The sequence below is a fragment of the Heloderma suspectum genome, chromosome 4 (genome assembly GCF_057233095.1).
Source record: "Heloderma suspectum isolate Gila_16-S chromosome 4, 16-S_ref, whole genome shotgun sequence".
NCBI classification, from domain to species: Eukaryota; Metazoa; Chordata; class Lepidosauria; order Squamata; family Helodermatidae; genus Heloderma; species Heloderma suspectum.
In genome coordinates this window covers 245,379,606-245,400,789 of record NC_139461.1, presented here as the reverse complement: position 1 = coordinate 245,400,789, position 21,184 = coordinate 245,379,606, and the positions used below count along the sequence as shown (strand labels likewise).

Genomic DNA, 21,184 nt, shown 5'->3' with positions numbered 1-21,184 from the left:
GTCCCCATCCTTTTTACAGTGTGGTGCCCAGAACTGGCCACTGTACTCCAGATGAGGTCTGACTACTGTAGCATAAAGTGGAATTATTGCTTCTCACACTTACATTTGTCACCTGTTTCGACACAACTACTGAAGAAGAATCAGTTCGAAGGAGTTGACAACTTTTCTACCAGATTTCTTTGAGTCATACTTCCTAATGATACCATATGACCTCTGTGCTTTCACCTGAAGGGCAAAACTTCCAGCATCCAGCAACTTTCGAGACTGAATCACAGCTTGAGCCTGCAAGGGTTTTGTCTGTCACAACTCTCCCCATTTCCAGCAAACACAGTGGATCAGAGACAGAAACCACAGTTTGTCAGAGCACACAGTTGAAACAGAATGCAGGAGAAGCCAACATAGTGAGCTCCTCTACCAAGTGTCCAGGGATTACTAAGGGGCTGCAATATCTCTTCTCCCAAATGACTAGCTGGATGACTGTGAGCTTCTTCACACAGAGCTTTTATCTTGCTATTCAGATTGGTTACTCATGGAAGTTTGCGGGCCCCTTAGATGACATCGTCAACCTCCAAGGTGTCTCCCGCACTAAATGACATTTATTCTGTTTTTTAAAAGATCGGTGATAATGAACTATCAAATTAGCACGCTTGAGTTCCACTTGAGTTCCCTTGTGAAAAAAGAGAAGTCACAATAAGAGGTAGACCACAGCGCCATCTAGCAGCTGTATAATGAAACATATGGAAGACTCAGATAAGGGGGGAAAGGAGGGGGAACAGGGGGCAGGAAGAAGCACATGTAAAGGGAGTCCATCGTGATCCTGCCTTTAAAATGTGAAATTTTATTGTTTTAAACTGTTCTATTATTATACATCGCCCAGAGTGGCCAGGTGACCAGCCAGATGGGCGATTAAGACATTTAATAAATAAATAAAACGGAAGCAGAAAGCCCCGTTTTAAATGCAGGATTTTAGGCTGGTGTAGAGATTCTCTAGGTCACAGGATGCACAGAGACATTGTTCCAGGCCATTTACAAGATGAGAAAAGACCTCTCAAATAGCAGTCATATATTCAATTACTTGGGAGTAAGCGCCATTGAACAAAGTGGGATTTAAATCTGAGCAGACACGCATAAGATTGCACTGCCTGTCACATTTGACAGCTTGTAATAAGAAATCCTATCTTTCGGGGTGAAAAAATGCATTTATGATAAAAAAAAATCTTCTATCTTTGTATACGATTCTCACCTCCCTCCTCTTTGTGCCTTGCTAGTTCCAATTTCTATTTCTATTTTCAGTGCTATTTTTATAATTTTTGAGGACACCTTCGAGGACACCTTGCTTCAATAACCTTCACGTTTTTGAGATATTGCAGTCCCCGTTTCAAGTTATGATGACACTCATGGACCTTTAGCTAAGAAATGTGCTGGGTCCAAATGCTGGGGAATCTGCCCCCCCCCCCACGCTCATTTTTCCTAACAGTTCTGCCAGTCACACTTCTATTACTACAGGAGTGGGCAATTTGTGACCCTCCATATGTTTTGTCCTAGAACTCCCTAGCCAGCATGGTCAATGGTGAGCAATGATGGGAGTGGTAAGCAAAACATCTGGAGCACCACAAGTTGCCCACTCCTATATTACTAGAACGTGGACCTGGTGGTTTTTCCATTGTGCTTCTTTTATCTGCTAAAAGCAAGTGGGGAACCTTTTTCCTCTGAAGGGCCGTTGACCTGTGGAAAAATCAATTGGAGGCTGCAGCCAATGGCCAGTGGCTCAAGAGCAAAAGATGGGCAGGGTGTGCAGGACCCATCTCTCTCTGGCTCTCACTCTGTGCCACACCATATGAAAAATGGCTGTGGGATGGAGTTTCCCTACCTGAATGCTAAAACCTCCTCCTGATCAAGCCACAACAAATCTATTTCCCAACTTGCCAAGGCCAGTTCTCTGCAACATTGCAGAAAATTTGGAGAGGGGGGTCTTTTACACCCACTTTGGAGCAGGTAGAACAGTGGTGGGGAACTTCTTTCAAGGAACTCAGTTTTGGAGTTCTCCAGGGCTGCATTCCAGTGGTGGGTGGAGCCAAAGGCAAGGGGGCGGGGCCAAAAACAAAAGGGGAAGAGCCAAAATACAAAAAAATACCAACATGTTGGAGGCTAAAGCTCTTACTGCAAGGAATTATGCCTTGGGAGAAGCATTTCATCCTTTTAGAACAAAAGCCAGGAAGCCACAAACTGATTGGTAGTTGGGGGAAAGGGGTGTGGCCATATGGGGAACCCCAGAGGGCTGGAGTAGGACCCCAAGAGAGACAGATTTGGCCCCTGGGCCTGAGGTTCCCTACCCCTGAGACAGAAGCACCTGCTCCCAAGTTCAGCCTGTCATGAGACCTATTCCAATCCTTTTTCAGCCTGAGGAGAGATGGGGTGATTCTCCCTGCATGTTAAACTTTGGGACTGGCAGAGTTTCAAAGCCAGCACAATTTGAGAGATTCTCTCATCTCCTATGTTCTCAGGCACACAGGGAGGATTTGGGGATGGGGAAGGAGCAGTGGCAAGCACAAATAATGACTGGCTACTGAGCCAAGTTAAAATCCGTGGACCCCTTCTCCTAACAAAGAATACTATTAACAAGACACTCAAAGAACTATGAAGAAGGGCCCCATCTAGAACAATGCTGCTTCTATCTCTTTACTCCCCTCCCTTCTTTGTAATTAGTAACTGCACACACACACACGCGCGCGCGCATGCACGCAGGAAAAGCATAACAGCTTGTGATCAACAGCAAGAGGGAGCATGGCCTGGGGTTTAAGAATAAAACTCAAAAGGTTATGCAAAGCCGCTTTCCTTCTTCTTCCATCAACTCTGGAGCTTTGAGCAGGTCATTGAATCCTGCCTCTGCTCAGCACCTGCACCAGTTAATCGAAACATATTTAAGATTTAATTACATGGGTGAAAATTATGGTATTGGGTAACTTCTATTGGGTAAGCTTAGCTCCATCAGCTTAGTTAGATTCTCGAAATTCAAGTCAGTAATTTTATGGCCTGATCCTGCATGGGACATGGCGGCTCAAAGGGTGTCAGGTTTTAGGGACTTAGCATCTCTCCTCCCTGCTCCCATTTTAAACCAGCACCCAGCCCTAGCCATCTGGAGGTGATGGGAGCTGGAGTTCTACACATCTGGAGGGTGCCTGGTTTCGGAAGGCCGCCTCTGTCAATCCCCACCAGAGTGGTGTTAGGACAGTGTGGCACAGCTGTGGAATAACATACTGCTGCTGTGCCTGCAGTAGAGCTAGTCTGTGTCTGGGTGGGGGTGTAAAATGAGGGTGGGGGGAAGAGATGCTGAGACCCTACCCCGTGGTCCTCTGAGCCACCACGTCCCATGCATCTTCTCACAGGATCAAGTCACAAAATTACTGACTTGAATTTAGAGACTCCCATCAGCTCTAGCCAGCAGATGATGGGAGTTGTAGTCCAACACATGTGGAGGACACCAGGTTTGGGAATGCAGAACAAATGGGTCAAACCCTCATTGGCCACTTATTTTATTTATCTCTATTTCGTTGCCCCATCCTTCTGCCTAGGAGCTCAGGATGGCGTACATGGTTCTCCCCTCCCATTTTATCCTCACAACAATCCTGTGAGGTAGATAACACTAAGAAAGAGTGATTGGCCCAAGCTTCCTTAGTGAGTTTCATCACGGAGTAAGCATTTGAACAAAGGTTTCCCTGGTTCTACTTTGACACTCCAGCCCAGCTTTCCCTAAGCTGGCACCCTGTTGGATGGGAACTCCCATCATCTGCAGCCAGCATGGCCAGTGGGCATTAGGCTGGGGAAGGCTGCTCTAACCACTACATCACACTGGGTTGTTCTGGCTTATGCCGCACCTTAAGGATGATCAGAGTGACACATCCGGTTGTGCGCATTTTCTTTAAGTAATAAGTGAGCTTGAGAGAATTTATGGAGGAAACCCATGCACTCTGGGGTTTTCTCACTGTCTCTCTTCTCTTCAAGCAAAGGACTAGCCCGGAAGAGAGTAATAGAGAGCATTGTCTAATGACCCATTGTAGTGCAGTATGGAAACATTATTACTAATACTGCAACTTCCACTGGACTGCCACACTCTACACAATAACTCCTAGACGAAACAGTTTTTCACAGCCCTTGCTACCCAGCACAAGATTTTTGTAAGGCCAGGAATCTCCAAAAAAGATTGTAGTCTAGAGGAGCTAAGCACAAACTTGTGCTAACAGTAGGGCTGCCATGTTTAGTATATCAATCAGCTAGATTAATCAGGCAATGCAATTATTTTTAGTCCGAATATCTCAGACAGCAAGCACCATCTTAGAAAGGGCATTACCTCCTGTGAAAATACGGGGAATGCGTCTTCTAAAACGAATCTCCTGGAACACATGCGCACACCGCAGGTAGACAAATAATGATTTTTTCCCTCTAGAATTATTGTAATCTTCTCATATGTGAAGTTAAAATTAATGCAGATAAAACTCATACAGTTGATTTCTTTAAATGAGGTGTTAGCACTAGGAATGTACAGACCGTGTAAATTCTGCTCCGCCTGTGTTTCGTGGATTATCAGGTGCCTTTTGTTCCATCATCCGCCCACAGACGGATGCGAATATCTTTTTTTTGTCGTGCAGAAAAATACATAATTATGTATTTCCGTAAATGTTTACATAATTTACCTTAGTACGTAACATTTAGTGTATCGTCCCCCATTCCATTCAATGTTTCCTCAGCAGAAACTTACATATTCTCCTACGAATGTATATGCGTAAATTTCGGGAAAGTAAAAAAATAATCTGAAAGTCCATGGCTTCAGCATGGCCTCTGGGGGCCGCTCCGCAGAGGATTCTGCAGGTCGGATTCTTAGAAATCTGAGCTCATTTTAGTCCATCTCGAATTTCTCCAGCATCCCTAGTTAGCACTTTGTTGTTTATTCGGTCAGTCGCTTCCGACTCTTCGTGACTTCATGGACCAGCCCACGCCAGAGCTTCCTGTCGGCCATCGCCACCCCCAGCTCCCCCAAGGTCGAGTCCGTTAGAACATCGGATTCGTCGTTCACCACCAACACCATCGGCTGCTAGCGGTCCTTTCGGCTTTGAGCTAGCTGCGTCATCACATCTGGGGCTAGTTGAACTTATCCTCTGTTCCTCCCCAGTAGCATTTTGACCATCTTCCGACCTGGAAGTCCCATCTTCCGATGGTATACCGACGTATCTCTGGTTGTACTGATCCATTTAGTTTTCATGGCAAGAATACTGGGGTGGGTTGCCGTTTCCTTCCCCAGGGATTGTATTTAGTCTGACCTCTCTGCCATGATCTTCCCGTCTTGGGTGTTCCTTCACGGTTTAGCTCATGACGTCATTGAGGTGCTCAAGCTCCAGCACCACAACAAGGTAACAATCTCCTTTGTTAACAATAAATTACAGCATGTGTAAACAAGCCCAAGATAGTCTGAAGCCCAAATCCATGACACATATTTGAATTTTTCCACTATAATTTTGTTGCAAGGTAAAAATGTTTTAATCTTCACCAATGGGTTAGATTAGAAATGTTGAATTCATAAGTGGTAAAAAAAAAAGAAGCTTAGATTTCAAAAGGAGAGAAAGTACGAATCAGGTGAGAATTGCCTTGTTGCAACATGCAAGCTGTAAGGAGAACAAGCAGCAGCAACATGCTCCACACCTGCGAAAATCCCCCGTACTAAACAGTACAGGAAGCCACAACTGTAGTTGCACCCGCTGGTTTAGTGTATATTTTATTTAACGTGGGCTTTAAAGGCTTTGAATTTCCTAGTGGGCTTTAAAGGCTTTGAATTTCCTAGTAAACTTGCTATAAGGAAAAAGGCCCTAAAAATAAGTAGCCTGGGAGAGGCACAAGTTTAAACAAGAGGAAATTTGTAAAAATTGAAAAAAATAGAGCTCAGGCCTGCCTGGAAACCAAGCACTTCACCCTTGAAGCCTTGCTCACTAGTACCAAATGCTGAAAAAGGCATTCTGCATGCACACACAGACACTCTTGTTCTTACATTCTAAGTGGGCTGGTATCTGGCATAGAAAACAGGGTTTCATGTTTAAGTCTGCTGACAAGCCAGGAGATATGCTTAGACATGCTTGAAAGGCAATGTCCCACTCACTTTGATCAGGGAGGGACCGCAGCTCACTGGTACAGCATATTGGTAGCATGCAGGTTCAATCCCTGGCAACCCCAGTTAAAAGAGAATCATGTCACATGTGATGGGAAAAGCATTATATAAGGCAGCTTTGTCTTTTCATAAGGCAGCTTCCTACATTCCATCAAACAGAACATGATGGAGGAATCTGTCTCCTGTATATTTCCAGCATCTAATCTAGCCTTCCCCAATCAGGCACCCTCCAGATGTGTAGGACTACAACTCCCATCACCCCCAGCCAGCATGGCCATGCTGGCTAGGGGATGATGGGAGTTGTACTCCATGACATCTGGGGGGCACCTGGTTGGGGAAGGCTGATCTCGTCTGTCATCAGAGATCCATGACTGAACATAGAGCCTACATTCCTGCTACTAAGGCCATGAAATTATGGACCACAGATCTGTCCAACTGTGAGCCAGCTTGAAGGTCTGGTTTGGCAATAAAATAAAAAGAAAGAAAGAAAGAATCCTTTTTAAACTTAAACACACACACGGCACAATCCTAAAAGTATGCTTACCCAAAAGTAAGCTCTACCAAGTCCAATGGGACTTTCTAGTAAACATGTGTAGGATTGCAGTTGTAAACTAGTAGCCATTATCCTTGCTTGTGGCAATGAGCACAATATATACTGGGTAGCTTTTAACCACAGTAGTACAATCCACTCTTTTGCAGCGCTGCAGCAAACGGTCTTACAGGAATCAAAGGGAAATATGTGGTTCCATTATGGCTGCCAAGCCCAAATGTACTCTGTGTGGTGGACAATATGTTTCCATCCCTTGCTTTCCAAGTTCTTTGGTCAAGTTGCAAAACATGTTGCCCCTGGGCACTGTCTTGAAAACCATGAGGTTCTGCAGATATATATTGCTAACAGCATACATTTTTAGAGTAGCACAAGCTGTGTACAGCTAAACAGGAAGAAAAATCTGACTGCTGACACTAGACCCACCAGTTCCTGCGTACCCACAGGAAGCATATCTGTGAGGCACACGGCACAGTTTTACAGAGATGAGAACAAATGCTCCACAGAGGCCCTACATATGCAATCAAATACTTTGAATTACCATTTTTTTCTTCCTAGAGGGATTCCTGAGCTCTTAACAGCTGCATGGCACGTGAACAGGTGTCACTACATCCTGGTGCTGGGGAAACTATCACCTACTGAATTACTCTACCTGTCATGCAGAAAAGACATGAGAATTCTCAGGAACATTACAAATGCTACTGGAGGTAAAATTCTTTCTGGGTGACGATAATAATTTTCTCCTTCCATTGTTGGAATAACTATTCTATCATTAAAAGAATTCATATGGCCAGTGATGATTAAGCCCTGGTAGTTGAGTATATGGGCGTCCACAGGAACAGGTCTGTAATTTCTGGTAGATCTGGTGACTGAGCGGAGGCAATGTCTAGGCATCAGGTCTACCCGGCCTCTGAGAAATATGTAAAGCCGGTCTACCCCTCTGTTGTTTCTTAATAGGAAGACCTGCTATCCATCAATAGGTAGACCTGGTGTCTGGACAATATCATTCCACCCACAGCTGGAACCTTCAATTCTTCCTCTGGCTCCTCCACAGCCACCCCCTCCAGCCCTTAATTAATTACAATCAATTTCAGACTCCCACTACATTTCCCTTAAAAACAAACAAACAAACAAACAAACAAACAAACACGCCAAGCTGGATAACTACACTGCACAGTTGTCACACACTGCTCTAACTTCCCCCTTCCGCCAGTAAAATGGGTATAACTAACAACACTGGGCTACTTTGCAGGGGTGGCATAACCCATGCTTTCTCATCTACAGCCCCCACCCCTTGCAATATGATGATGATGGATGGGTTTTATCTGCACTGGCAGGGCTACAAACTCGGGGCAAAAAAACTGGGTTGGGGGGGCGTTATGAAATGAGGCCTGAGTTAGAAAGGGGATGAAGTCCTGTGCCACCTTTTGTTTTTTGGGTGGACACACTACTACTGATTATAGCTATGCTAAAACCCTGAATTTCTGAATTGCTTTCTGTGGGACAGCAATTACTTCTCCACAGAGGAAGACGTCCCCTTGTCCTGCTCTAAACTGAGTCCTGGCTCTTTGCTAGCCAATACCAGGATGTGAACGACGGAGTGGTCAGTTAAGCAGGCAAACAGTCAAGCACAGGCAAGCAGTCAGATACGTGGGGTCAGGCAAAGGCAGCAGTGGTCAAAAGAGCAGGCAGAGGTCAAAACACAGTGAGGAAGTCAGACACGTTACACAGTCCATAAGCAGAGTCAAAAAGGTGTCCAAGGGTCAGTATCATCGAGCATCAACCACAAGGCAAGATTCAAGGCACTGGAGCTCTTGGAACAGTGTTGTTTCCAACCCTGGCTAGACAGATGCTGAGGGCTTTTAACAGCAGAACCTGCTGCCACAGCCAGGACTCTGCTACAGTACGTTAGAGCTCTCTGGTCAGAGCCCAACTTATGGAGAGCCCCCTTCCTCCTGAGTAGACCTCTGCTGCTGCCTGGCACTTCGTCATGTTCCCCAAGTTGGGCCTGCCTCCTCTGATGCCATTGCTCCCTGGGACTTTCGGGGTGTTCCTCCTCCGAGGCAGAGTCCCCGTCTTCCTGAGGCTGGGACCTCAGCAGGCTCCTCCACAAACTCAGGCCCCTGTTGCGGTGCAGGCCGTGGCAGGAACTGGGCATCATCCTCTATTGGGGCCTCTAACTCTTCCTCCTCCTCAGAGGATTCCAGTAGGGTCATGACACCCCTCACCCAACCCTGCCAAAACTTAAGAATGAACCAGGAAGGTCGTTCCCAGTCAAAGAGTTTGTCGATCATTACCTGTGACTTCACCCATTGGCTAAACACACTGAAGGGTGGGAGCCAGATACATTCTCACAAAACCAATGGGCAAAAAAGGTTCTTACAAATCTATATGCCGATGATCTGGCCCTAACCCTTTCAAACCCGAAATGAGACCTACAGAAAATATGGAAAACCCTTACTGAATATGGCAGCATGGCAGGGCTGACTATCAATAAAAAATTCTAATAGTTTAACTCTGAATGTATGTAAAGCAACTAACCATGAGCTTAAGAAAGTTACTGGTATCTGAAAGAAAGCGAAGAATATGAAACACTTAGGGATACTTCTACCAAAATCAATACAAAATGTGATCAAACTAAATTTCAAACCTTTACATACCCAAGTTTTATGTTATTTAATAATTGGGGAAAATTAAAACTTTCATGGTTAGGAAAACTTGCCACTGTAAAGATGACTATTTTGCCAAACATTTTGTATCTATTTCAGACCTTGCCTATCTTTCTCTCAGAGAAATACTTAAACCAACGGCAAACACACATAATGGATGTTATCCATGAGAAGAAAAAGGCAAGATTATCAAAACAGATTCTCTTTAAGCACTTCAGATTTGGTGGTTTGGGCATTCTTGATTTGGTGACATATTATGATGCACACCATCTCAAACAATTATTTCAGGTTTTGATCAGCCAACCTGAAAACACATGGATTAGGTTGGAGACAAGCAATAACGAATTAAAAGCGCAATCCTATGCATGTTTAAACAGCACTGCTGGCTTGGGAAGTCCGGGAGTTGTAGGACTTTTTTCTGTCTAAACATGCATAGGATTGTGCCCTAAGAGAACTAAGAGGGTTACCATTCAGACCGGACAAATGGAAACATTGGCAGGTAATAGATAACCCATTTCTGCAGGCAGCTATGGAAACTTGGAAAAGATGGCACACATTCCTTGCTCCTGAGCCTTCCCTGATGATTCCATTTCTCTATTACCCTCTGTTGAATGATCTGCATAAATTCAAAAGGTTTCAGGGCTGGGAACAGGCCAGGCTATATAGATGGAGGGAGCAATCCTATATGGATCAACGGTCGCCTCTGACCCAGGGGGTGACTGCCTATCCAGTGCAGGGCAGGAGAAGTGGTGGGGAGCAGATCTCCTCCTTGCTCCCCGGACCCTGCTTTCACGACTAGACAGCTGATTTTGACTGTCTAGCTGCAGGACGTTGGAGCATGGGAAGCAGCAGCCAGACGACACATAGGATGTGTCGTACTGGCATTTCCGACCTTCCCGCCCTGGCCCACCCCTGGGAATGCCCTGTTTTCGCTGCTCTATGCTGCTCTTACAAGTGCAGGGCTGATCTGTGCTGCCTATGAGGAAGCGTGGGAGGGGGTGGGGGTCTGTTCTCCAGGAACTGACCTATTCTGTGGCCGTCTAGCTGCCGACTAGAGGCCATAGGATTGCACCCTAAAAGACTTGCTTGTGGACCTTTTCCCTAGATCTGGTCAATAACTCAGAGATATGCTCCAGGACAGAAACATAAATTGGTTAAAAATTTATCAGATTTCCTCCTTTATAGCAAAGCCTCAAGTGAAAGCAGAAGCAGTTCGTCCACTAACAAACTTTGATTCTATCATTGCACAAACAAAATTACACACTAATTTTGTGTTAAACACTAAAGAGCTCGTTTCAAAACTTTATAATATGCTAATTGATATTAAATATTGATCCTCGGAAGGTGTCATATTAACTTGGGGAAAAGTCTTAGGCAAACCTATTGAAAAATCTAGCTAGTGCCCCCATTTAAATCTGTTTCTGCCAAAATAAAAGAGAGTTCTATTAGATTACTGCATTGGTGGTACCTCACCCAGGTGAAATTAAGTCATATCAGAAGTTCAACATCCCCTAAATGTTGGAGAAAATGTGATGAAATTGCCACCTACTTTCATATGTCGTAGTCTCGCCCCTCAGTCAACCAGTTCCAAAGTAGTGTTTAAAAAGTCTGAAATGATTACTCAAACAAGTCACTGCAACCCTGAAACTGCCCATGGGTTCTGGGTGCCAAGCACCCAAACAACCCACCCTCACCAGGTACACACATAACGAGAAGCTACAGCACACCTGCGCCGCAGCCTGAATATTCAAAATGGCGGCCATTGCTGCAACAAAAAAAGCCCCATGGGGAAATTCAACCACAGTGGCTTCTTGTTAAGTGCAAACCAGGTCACTAAATATCCCTTATTTTGGATAACATGACTCCAAAGGGTTCCTTATTTTTATGACTCTGCTTATGAAATACGAGCACCTTTGGCCACGGACATACTCACATGCAAAGTAGTTAAAGCACAAGCTGCTAATAACAACTGTGGTGCATGTTGGGAGTAATTCACAACATAAGAAAAGCTGTGCTGAATCAGACCAAAGGTCTATCTAGTCCAGCTACCTATTTCCCACAGTGGCCAAGCAGATGGCTATGGGATGGCCACAAGCAGTACATGGGGAGCATAGTCAGTGCCACCTCCAGGTTTTGGAGGGCCCTTGGGCAAGACACCCTCAATGGGCCCCTCCCTCAGTGAGTCTACCATCTCACTGCCATTGTCACCAGCTATTAATGCTCCTCATCCTTCCTTCTCACCACCACCTCTGTCTGGGCCAGAGTGAGAAGCAGGTGAACAAGCAGGACGCAGTGGTGAAGAGGAGGAGCAACTCCAGCAGGCTCTTGGCAGGTGACCAAACATGCCTACTCTTGATGCTGACATGTTGCCTCTGATCCTGGAGATAGTATCTAACCAAAAGTCATCTGAGTTGGTGGCCATCACCACAGCTTGACAGTTAACAACACTGGTATATATACAGCATAACATCATTCAAACAGCAGCACCATTTAAGGAGGGACATACATTTTTCAGACCACATTCCTCAAGAGCACCGGCATCTCTGGCTAGAAAACTGGTTCTAAAAACTGGGTGGCTACAGTTGCCAGTGATGTGCATTTTCTGGAAAACTTTGAAGTCAGAAAACTTTCTGGAAATCTTTCTGCTGCCCTAAATACATGACTTATATTTAGTAAACAAAACAAAAAGTATGCTATGTTAATTTTATGCGCTGTATTAATATCTCAAACCTATTTCCAATAGCTAAAAGAAAAAAGAACTGAAATATTTTATTAGGGCAAAAAATCATAAAGTGCACTTAGGCTGCACTTAAATACATTTATTAAGGGAAAAGATTTGCTAAATGGCCATACATACTAAGCATACATGCAAAAGGCAGAAAACTCAGTGCTTAAAAATATACACAAGGGGAATGTTTGATTTGTCTTGATAATGACAGAGACATTTATCAGTGGAGATCCAGTGTGATGTAGTGGTAACAGTGTTAAACTAGGACTGGAGAGGCTCAGGTTCTAGTCCCCACCCTGCCATGAAGCCCAACAGAGTTACTTTGAGCCAGTTACCAACTCTCAACCTAACCTACTTCACAGGGTTGTTGTGAGGATAAAATGGGAAGGAGGAGGTTCATGTATACCGCCTTGGGCTCCTTGGAGGAAAAGTGGGATAGAAATGTAAGAAATAAACAAACATTATTATAATGTTTAAAAGAAGCCACAAGGAAGTCCTAGGGCAGCCTTTTCCAACTTGGCTCCCTTGAGATGTGTTGGGCTACAACTCCCATAAGTCCCAGCCAACATGATCAATGGTCAGGGATTAGAGGGCACCAGAATGATGCCCTCCATGATACAGTCACCTTGCTGAAATGAAGCAAATTTAGGTCTGGTCAGTGTCTGGATGGCAGAATTCCACTTGGGAATTCCCCTGTATGCCCCTGTGAGTTCCATAATCAAAGGAAGCCAGGATATAGATGGACTAAAATAAACAAATAAAATAAATATCGTTTGGAGGAGGAGTTGTTTTTGCAATTCAAACTCAAATATATCCACAAGTAGGCTTTCAAACCTTGTGAACATCTTGCCCATCCCTACTGACATCCAAAATAGTGATCCTGCTTTACTGTATTTGAGGCCAAGGAGTGGAAGTTGCTAACACAGGCATATAAACCCTTTGGACTCTTTGCTGTCAGCAAGATTCCATGAAGAAACAATGATGTAATTGCTGTGATGGCTCAATGCTGTTTGTTTTGCTTGTCACCCTTCACGCACGCACTGCCATGTCTGAGCAAGGCTGGCGTGCACAAATAAACACAGTTCGGCCCTCATCTGGACTCCTTTTCATTCTAGCTGTTTAAAACTACATTTCTCAAAAGCCAAATGAGCAACACCTCCCCCATCAACCAAGTACAGCCTGGGGCTGCCAGAAACATGTTTAAAAAAATCTGTTCTTGGATTTACTCTAGCATCACGTCCTGACAACCCTGGATAATTACAATTCCCTTTTGGAGAAAGATGCAATCACCATTTTTGGACTGAAGTGCAATTCCATCCCAATTTCAGACCAGTCTTCCCCAACGTGGTGCCCTCCAGATGTGTTGGACTACAACTTCCACAATCCTCAGCCAGCTCGGCCATTGGCCATGATGGGGAAGGCTGCCTTAGACAAAAACAAAACTTCTATATAAGTTCTGAAATAGTACATTTGCATGAGGAAACACATTGTGTCAAGAGGGTGTAAAGGTTACCAAGAACATCTTACAAAAATCAAGAACGGCAGCAGTTTGGAAATCCTCTGAACAGTGAGGAAACCAAGCAGCTGCTCATCCCTCCCAATTCGTTTTGCGCTCATCTAATACTGCGGATGGTGGTCCAGAGGGGCCAAACCCATTTTTCACTGGTGCAACCACTACCTTCCATAAGAGTAGCAAAGGAAGAGAAAACCTCAGCCGTTTGTCACTTGCATGCATCTGCTTGTGCTGATGGTTTCCCAGGGTATCACTACCATTTGCCTCAAAGATTAACCAGATCTTCTTTTCTGTCCCACTTCTCTTGCATGCACTGGCATCTCATCTTCCTCCCCCACACAAAAAAAGTGTGATTAAACAAGTCCCAGCAACTAAATTCTAATTCAAAGCACCACCTTTGTTACTATTTGAAAGTGCGAATGCGAGAGCGGGTTCTTTAGGTTTCTCTCACTCAAGAAAGCGGATCTCGCTAACTCAACGTAAGACCTTTCATGCTTACTACCCGACAGATTACCGCAGCAGGAGGGGGGGGGGGGAGAACGTATCTGCAAAGAGAAGAACGACCAACATTTTGCACCAGATTGGGCCACTTTTCTAAGGTGCGCGAAGCTGCTGTAAGATCGGTAGGAGCGGGCTTGGGCAAAAGCGCTACCATATTTGCAAGCCGTTGGTTTACTTCGAAATGCTGTCTTTTTGGAAGGAACAGGAAAAACACAACAGGAAGGAGGCAAATGTCTATACATCTCCCCACCTGATTCCTCTCCCCAGCCCCTGCTTAAACCCCAGTGCAGAGACTGGGAACGTCACAAGATTTAATTCCAGAAAGTTTGTCCTTAAAAAATAATAATAATCTGACTCTAAGGATTTCCCGTCTTTGCAAGGAAGGAAAGCAGTCAATCATCCCCGCAGCTATTCAAGGTGCTGCTGCGAGGTCTGTGTTGTTGCTCCCGACGTTCTCATCCGAGCCCCGAACCGAGCGCAGCCCTGCAAGCAACGCGCCTAGAACTAGCCCTCCTGGTGGCAAACGGAGAGCAAGCCACGCTCGCCCGGGGCGCTTCAGCCAGACACGCTGCCTGCCTGCCTGCCTGCCCCCTCCTTAGCCGGTCGCTTTCCTCACTTACTTTCAGCTGAGACTTGGACACTTTGCCGCTTTTCTCCGCGTCCAAGGCCGTGAAGGCGTACCAGATGGATTTTAAAAGCTCGGCTCTCAGCTCCATGATCCGGGAGCAGCGCCGATGACAGAGTCTGTTCGCCCCGCCGGGAGGAGCCTCCCTCGCTCAGGAAACTCGCCGCTCTTTCGTCCCAACCGCTCGCGGCAGCCGGCAGGGGGGGCCCTGGAGCCGCAGCGCCGCCTGTCGGTCGGACGCGCGCGCGCCCCCGCTCCGAAAGTCTGTCTGTCTTCTCTCTTCCGCCCCTTTTCCGCGCTGTTCAGTATAATCGAGGCCTAATACAAACAAATCACAGAGACGTCGAGAGTGTCAGCAGAGGCCTTGCTCGGAGTGCCTTTGCATGCTCATGCATGCCGGGCGGCTCCTCGGGTGGCCTTTTCAGTGGTGGCACCCCCCTCCCCCACGCGCAAGTGAAGGAATACCCCAGTTAAGTCCGTATGGCGCCTACTTTAATTTCTCAGCATCAGGAAGACACCTTTAAAAAAAATCCCAAGCCTTTTAATTCCTTTATATTTTATGCTGCAATATTACATTTTTAAGTAGCGCTACTTTTGCTGTTTTTAGCTCCCCCTGTGATGTTTGTTTTTGCCTCTGCTGCTTTGAATTGTTTTTTGACCTTTTGTTTTTTATGTGAATTTGGGATTTTTTTAAAAAATTGTGCTTTTATTGTATAGCATCCTAAGAGCTATTGGCTATATAGGGCAGGGGTCCCCAACATTTGTGGCCCCATGGCCACGTTTAGAAATTTGGGAAACTTCTGTGGGTATCGCCACAAAATAGCTCCCATAGAGGATGTGGCTAGTGGCCTGGCTAATCAAAAAGTGGGGGAGAAATCGCTAGGGTGGAAGGAACGGGAAAATAGCGAGGGAAAGGGGAGGGAAATAGCAAGGCTAGATGCTGGGAGTGGAAAGATAAGCAAGAGAGCAGAGGGGAAAGAACGGTTTCTGTGATTGAACAAGTGGGTGGAGCCAGGAAGCCACTCTTTTTGCCCGCTGAACAGTGGCAGGTTCAGGAACAGGAAGGAGAACCTGATGCCCTAACGTTTTTCAATTTTTTAATTAAAAATAATTTTTTGAAGGAGGCAAGGAGTGGAAAGCTTTCCAGATGCCGTTGGAAGATCCCCATGGGCACCACATTAGGGACCACGGATACAGGGTGACTAAAAAAGAAAATAGTCCAACAAGATACAAAATGGGGTGTTCACATATTATGCTGAATGCGTGTTCACATGGTGTGTGCACTCATCCAGATGGCTGTGAGAAACTAGCCCTCTTCAGTCTAAATTGATGAAGGGGGAGGGGCAAGAGTGTGGGAGCTCTGCCTCCCCTCCGTCATTCTTGTTAGTCACTCTCCACGACTGGCAACAGAGAGGCCCGAGATGAGAGACTCTAATCAAACCTTCCCCAAGCTGGCACCTTTCAGATGTGCTGGACTACAACTCCCATGATCCCCAGTCATCTGGTTGGGGACGGTGGGAGTTGTAGTCTAAGACATCTGGAGGATGTCAAGCTGGGGATGCTTCTCTAATTGCTCACTAGCGGATGACTGATTTATTGGACTCCATCGCATCCTAGGTTTTATTTCGCTTAGAGGCGTATCTTGAATTGTGTCGCTATCTGAATTGTTCCTGTTGCTTCCTTCTTCCCCCTTACCTTATCTTTATTATGTAAATTCTTATCAGCAAATATTTTTGACTCTCATTAGTATTTTCATTCATTTTCATTAGTTTCATAGTAGCGTTTTTAGTGGATAAAAGTCAAAATGTAAGTACATGACTGGATTACTTATTAAAGGTGAGTTGCAAAAACATTTCCACCATTATAAGCCTCAAAATGGTACTGTTTATTGGAGGCTGTGCCTCCAATATATTATTAGTAGTAGATAAGGAAAGGTTCCTCCTGTGCAAGCACCGGGTCATTACTGACCCCTAGAGGGACGCCGCTTGCTCTGGCGTTTTTGTGGCAGACTGTAGCAGAGTGGTTTGCCATTGCCTTCCCCAGTCATGACTACCTTCTCCCAGCAAGCTAGGTACAAGTTTTACCGACCTCGGAAGGATGGAAGGCTGAGTTGACCTGAGCCGGCTACTTGAGACTGAGCTTCCGCTGGGATCAAACTCTGGTTGTGGGGACAATTTCAGTTGCAGTGCTGCTGCCTACCACTCTGCGCCACACGAGGCTCTTAGTAGATAAGGCAATCAGTCAAAAAAAAGGATTCCGCTAGCAGCTCCTCTTCCTTTTCTCGAAAAGTTTGAATCATACTGCTATATTGCTGAAAGCTTCAAACACTGCATTTAATTAGTTTGGATTGGTGGAAGTTTAAGTACAGCCAGGTACAATTGAAACTGCTGATGGGCTTACTTGGGCCTACTAACATTGGGCCTACTAATACTTTAAAAAAAAAAAATAGGCCTTAGCAAGCGTTAAACTGTAATGTCTTTTGCATAGTGTACACATGTATTTTCTTTGTAATCACTGCATGCTTCATATTTTACTTCTGTATATGATGTTCTTCTGCATTTAATTTTCTTTATAAACCATTCATATCTTAAGACTTCTGTGTGACATGACGTCATTTGTTTAACAACTTAAAAGAGTATTGTTTTCCTGCCGAAGTTTTAAAATATGTTTTCAAACATATTGAATTTTTAGATAGCTTTTTAGATAGCAGGGATCTGTATTGGGACCAGTTATTTTCAACTTGTTCATAAAGACAGTGTGGTGTAGTGGTTCGTGTTGGACTGGAACCTGGGAGATCTGGGTTCTAGTCCCCACTCAGCCATGAAGCTCACTGGGCAGCTTTGGGCCACGCACTGCCTCTGAGCCTAACCTACCTCACACGGTTGTTGCGAGGATGAAATGGAGCAGGAGCATGCCTGTGAAAGCTGCCTTGGGTTACTTGCAAGAGGAAAAAGGGCAGGATATAAATGTAATAAGAACAAATGTGGTAATAGTAGTAGTAATAATAATAAATGATCTGGAACTAGGTCTAAGCAGCAAGGTGGCAAAGTTTGCTGATGACACCAAATTATTTAGGGCAGTTAAAACGAGGGATTGCAAAGAGCTCCAAGAGGATCACTCCCTAGTGGAAAAATGGACATCAAAATGGAAAATGTTCTATGTAGGCAAGTGTAAAATGATGCACATGGTGGTGGGGGGAATCCCAACTTCACTTTAATGCTCATGACTGACCACGACAGAGATCTTGGGCTTATGGTTGATAGTTTGATGACAATGTCAACCCAGTGTGCAGTTCTATGAAAAAAGGCACATTCCATGTATTCGAAAGCATAATTAGGAAAGGAATCGACTTGGCTGAGGGGATGGGAAAATGCTTCAAGGCACTGATGTTTCAACACAGGATGGAGTGCCTGGGACCAGCAAAAATGCCCCACGTTGTCCTGGTCCTGTATTGTCTTATGACGAATCCTACTGTGAGGTGATTCACACCTTTATTCTGTGAATTAACCAGTGTCTTTATTGGTGAGTTTATAGTGAGAGGTGGATGTCTGTTTTAATGTAGCTGAGCTGAGAGCAGTACTGCTGCTAATAATGGTATGCCGTACATGTAGCTGTATATCCTAGCAACAGTATGACTAATGATGTTGCCAGTAATGGTGACAAATGTCAAAGCAGGTTGAAGTATGTTTGTAGAGCAGTGCCTTCTCCCTACTAAAAGGTATTCACAGAGACTTGCATAGAATATGAAGTTAGACAATTGAAGTCACAAACTTGAACCCATACATCTTTTCTGGGGTGAAGTGATATTGGGAAGATGCTATCTAAAACAAATAAATAGCATGCTGGAAGAGGGTGTTTAAGCCTTCCACTAATCACTTGTTTTAATCTACAGCACCATACCACCACATTGTTTTATCTTCACCAAGCATCTCAAGATCCAAAACAACCATGGGTAGGTCCTGCAGTATGCGTGCTAATGGTAATGTCAATATGGTAGAGAATGAATATTTTCCTTTCAGACTGCAAACCTATTCTGTCGCAACCAAACATCTCGCATTAGAAAATAACCCCCAAAATCTTGCAGCATGCCTGCTGCTGGAAATCTCGGTGTGGTGTTGAATGTTTTTTTGTCTCATTCCTGTTGGTGCAATAGAAAAACCAGAATAAAAAACTTGAATTACAATGTAATACAGGCTTACTTTGGAGTGACACATAAAAAGAATAAGGATGGTGAGGTGTGCAAGAAGAGGGCTCCCTCTCACTGTTCAACTCATCCTGCAAGCTACTGATGTAAGCAACAAGCATGCATGGGTCACCTCACAGTAGGATTCCTCTAGCACAAGGATTCCTCGTCTTGTCTTTTAAACTGGCAGTTTTTCTGATGATTGAATTATACAAATGACAGCTGTAAAGCATTTAACTTGAAACTTGGCATCTGTAAGCTACTTGATGAGGTCTACAATTCTGCATTAATTTCAAACCACTCTGATACAAATTACCACAGATATAGCAAGTTAAAAGGTGCTGAAAGTTGACACATTTGTACTTTTTATTCAAGCTTGTGCTTCCACATATCATATATTTCTTTCAAATTCTGGGAGAAACTACTGATGTACTTTATTCAGGGTCATCAAGGAGATGTACCTTTCACTGGTTTGGTGAAATTCTGAGTAGCAGGTTAAAAGTTCTCAGCAACTGCTGGCAAAATTATATCTGGCATGCCCAGTTTCACTTTGAAGCTAGAAAGCTTCCAGTACTCCAGGGTTTTGAATAATAAAAGAAACTGCTGGTTTAAGAGAAGAGTTGTTAAAAAAGGGAAAAACAACTAATTCAGAGCACATAGCTGGTTGGTGAATGCTGAAAGTTGTAGGACCTCATTTATGCAAGATTCAGAAATTCCTTATTTCTACTGTTTTTTTTAATCCAGAATACCGCAGCAGCTTAAGGGTTACAATATTGTCACATGTTCTTCGAGGTGAAGAAATGCCCTTCAGTGGGCAAAATGTTACTGGGCTATCACCCATTTACCGAGTGTACCGATCACCAATCTGTGTAGACATGTATCTTAGTCTCTCCTCCATAAGGCTACATGCATAAGGCTGCACTCAGGAGTTAAGTCCCACTGATTTCAAATGAAACTTACTACAAGCTAAACATGCATATGATTGTAGCCTTGTGTGGAAATCAGGATGGGGGCAACATAAATAATTTCAGAGTTTATAAATCTGTCTATTTTAGATGTCCATGTTGTGCATGCACTGCTTATTTAGCCAAAACCGCAGCCAGCACCCATATACAAGAAGGAAGTTGCCAAGGGAACCTCAAACTTTGCAGAAGTAGAAAAATATTTTGCAGAAATAGACAAACCTGATTGGGGGCAACCCCCCCAAAACAGCCCAATGAGAACTGAGCATGATCAGTGCCCACAGGATGTTGACTGACCATTGGGGTGGGGGATGGGAAAAGGGGGATGAGAAATGGAATGGAGTGGCTGGAATCCTGACCAGTAGCACTCCATAATGCAACATTTTGTTGCGAGTCCCAATTTTCACACAAAAAGATTTGTGCCTTTTTCTGCTCAGCAATATATTAGTTTTTGTTTGCTAAAAATATTTTACCCCTCCCTTTCCATTCAAAATGCTCAAGGAAGCTCACAATACAAGACAATTAAAATACTAATATTTTGTTTTAGTTAATTATTTCAATCCACATTTGTCACAGGTATGGTAATTAAGACAGAACACACACAAACCCCTACTGATTTCCATTCTTTTTATCAACAGGTCTTGCTGGTAGATTAACAATGGAATCCTATATATCGGGGGTGGGGGCAATTTGTGGCCCTCCGGTTGTTTTGCTCTACACCTCCCATCCTCTCTTACCATTGGCTATGCTGGAATGGCTAGGGCTAATGGGAGTTATAGGCCAAAACATTTGGAGGGCCACAAGTGGGCCACCCTGCAATGCATGATTACGCAGAAGCAAGTCCCACTGAGTTCAATGGGGCTTGCTTCCAAGGAAGCGTTATCATGACTGATTGGGGCATGCTGGAATTTGTAGGACTTTTTTCTGTCTAAATATGCATAGGATTGGGCCCTTAATTATTTGGAGTAGGTCTTAAACACACTTAAGAGTAAATATCCATATGCTGTAAAGATCATCACCTCTACCTGAATAGCCACTCAGATGGGGCGGATGGAGAGAGAACGCTTTTGAGCAGGTGGGCTCTGAATCACAAAAAATTAAAATAGCAAATCCCTTTTTAAAATCTTGGGATTTTAAAAAATGTTTACATAGCTATAACACTGTGAAACTAATTTCCCCCCCTCTATTGATTGGTGCTTTACTAAGTATATTAACTGTGATTTATAAATATTTAATACACTTGCATGAATTGATAAGATGAAAAAGACACCTTTAACATTATTATTGTTGTTGTTGTTTATT

General features: G+C 44.3%; 1 protein-coding gene across 3 annotated transcripts in view; it reads right to left on the bottom strand.

The window, feature by feature from the left end:
• The window catches only part of DEF6 (DEF6 guanine nucleotide exchange factor), a 51,915-nt gene extending 36,989 nt beyond the window's left edge, over positions 1 to 14,926 (bottom strand). For 2 of the 3 annotated variants that reach the window (XM_084853086.1, XM_084853088.1), the window contains exon 1: positions 14,733 to 14,926. In XM_084853086.1, the coding sequence (XP_084709212.1) occupies positions 14,733 to 14,828 (96 nt within the window). In that variant the 5' untranslated portion in view covers positions 14,829 to 14,926. Of the gene's footprint in view, positions 1 to 13,388; positions 13,506 to 14,732 lie in introns of those variants that run through there. The other variant, XM_084853087.1, reaches the window with a different exon arrangement.
• Between the last annotated feature and the right edge of the window lie 6,258 nt (positions 14,927 to 21,184).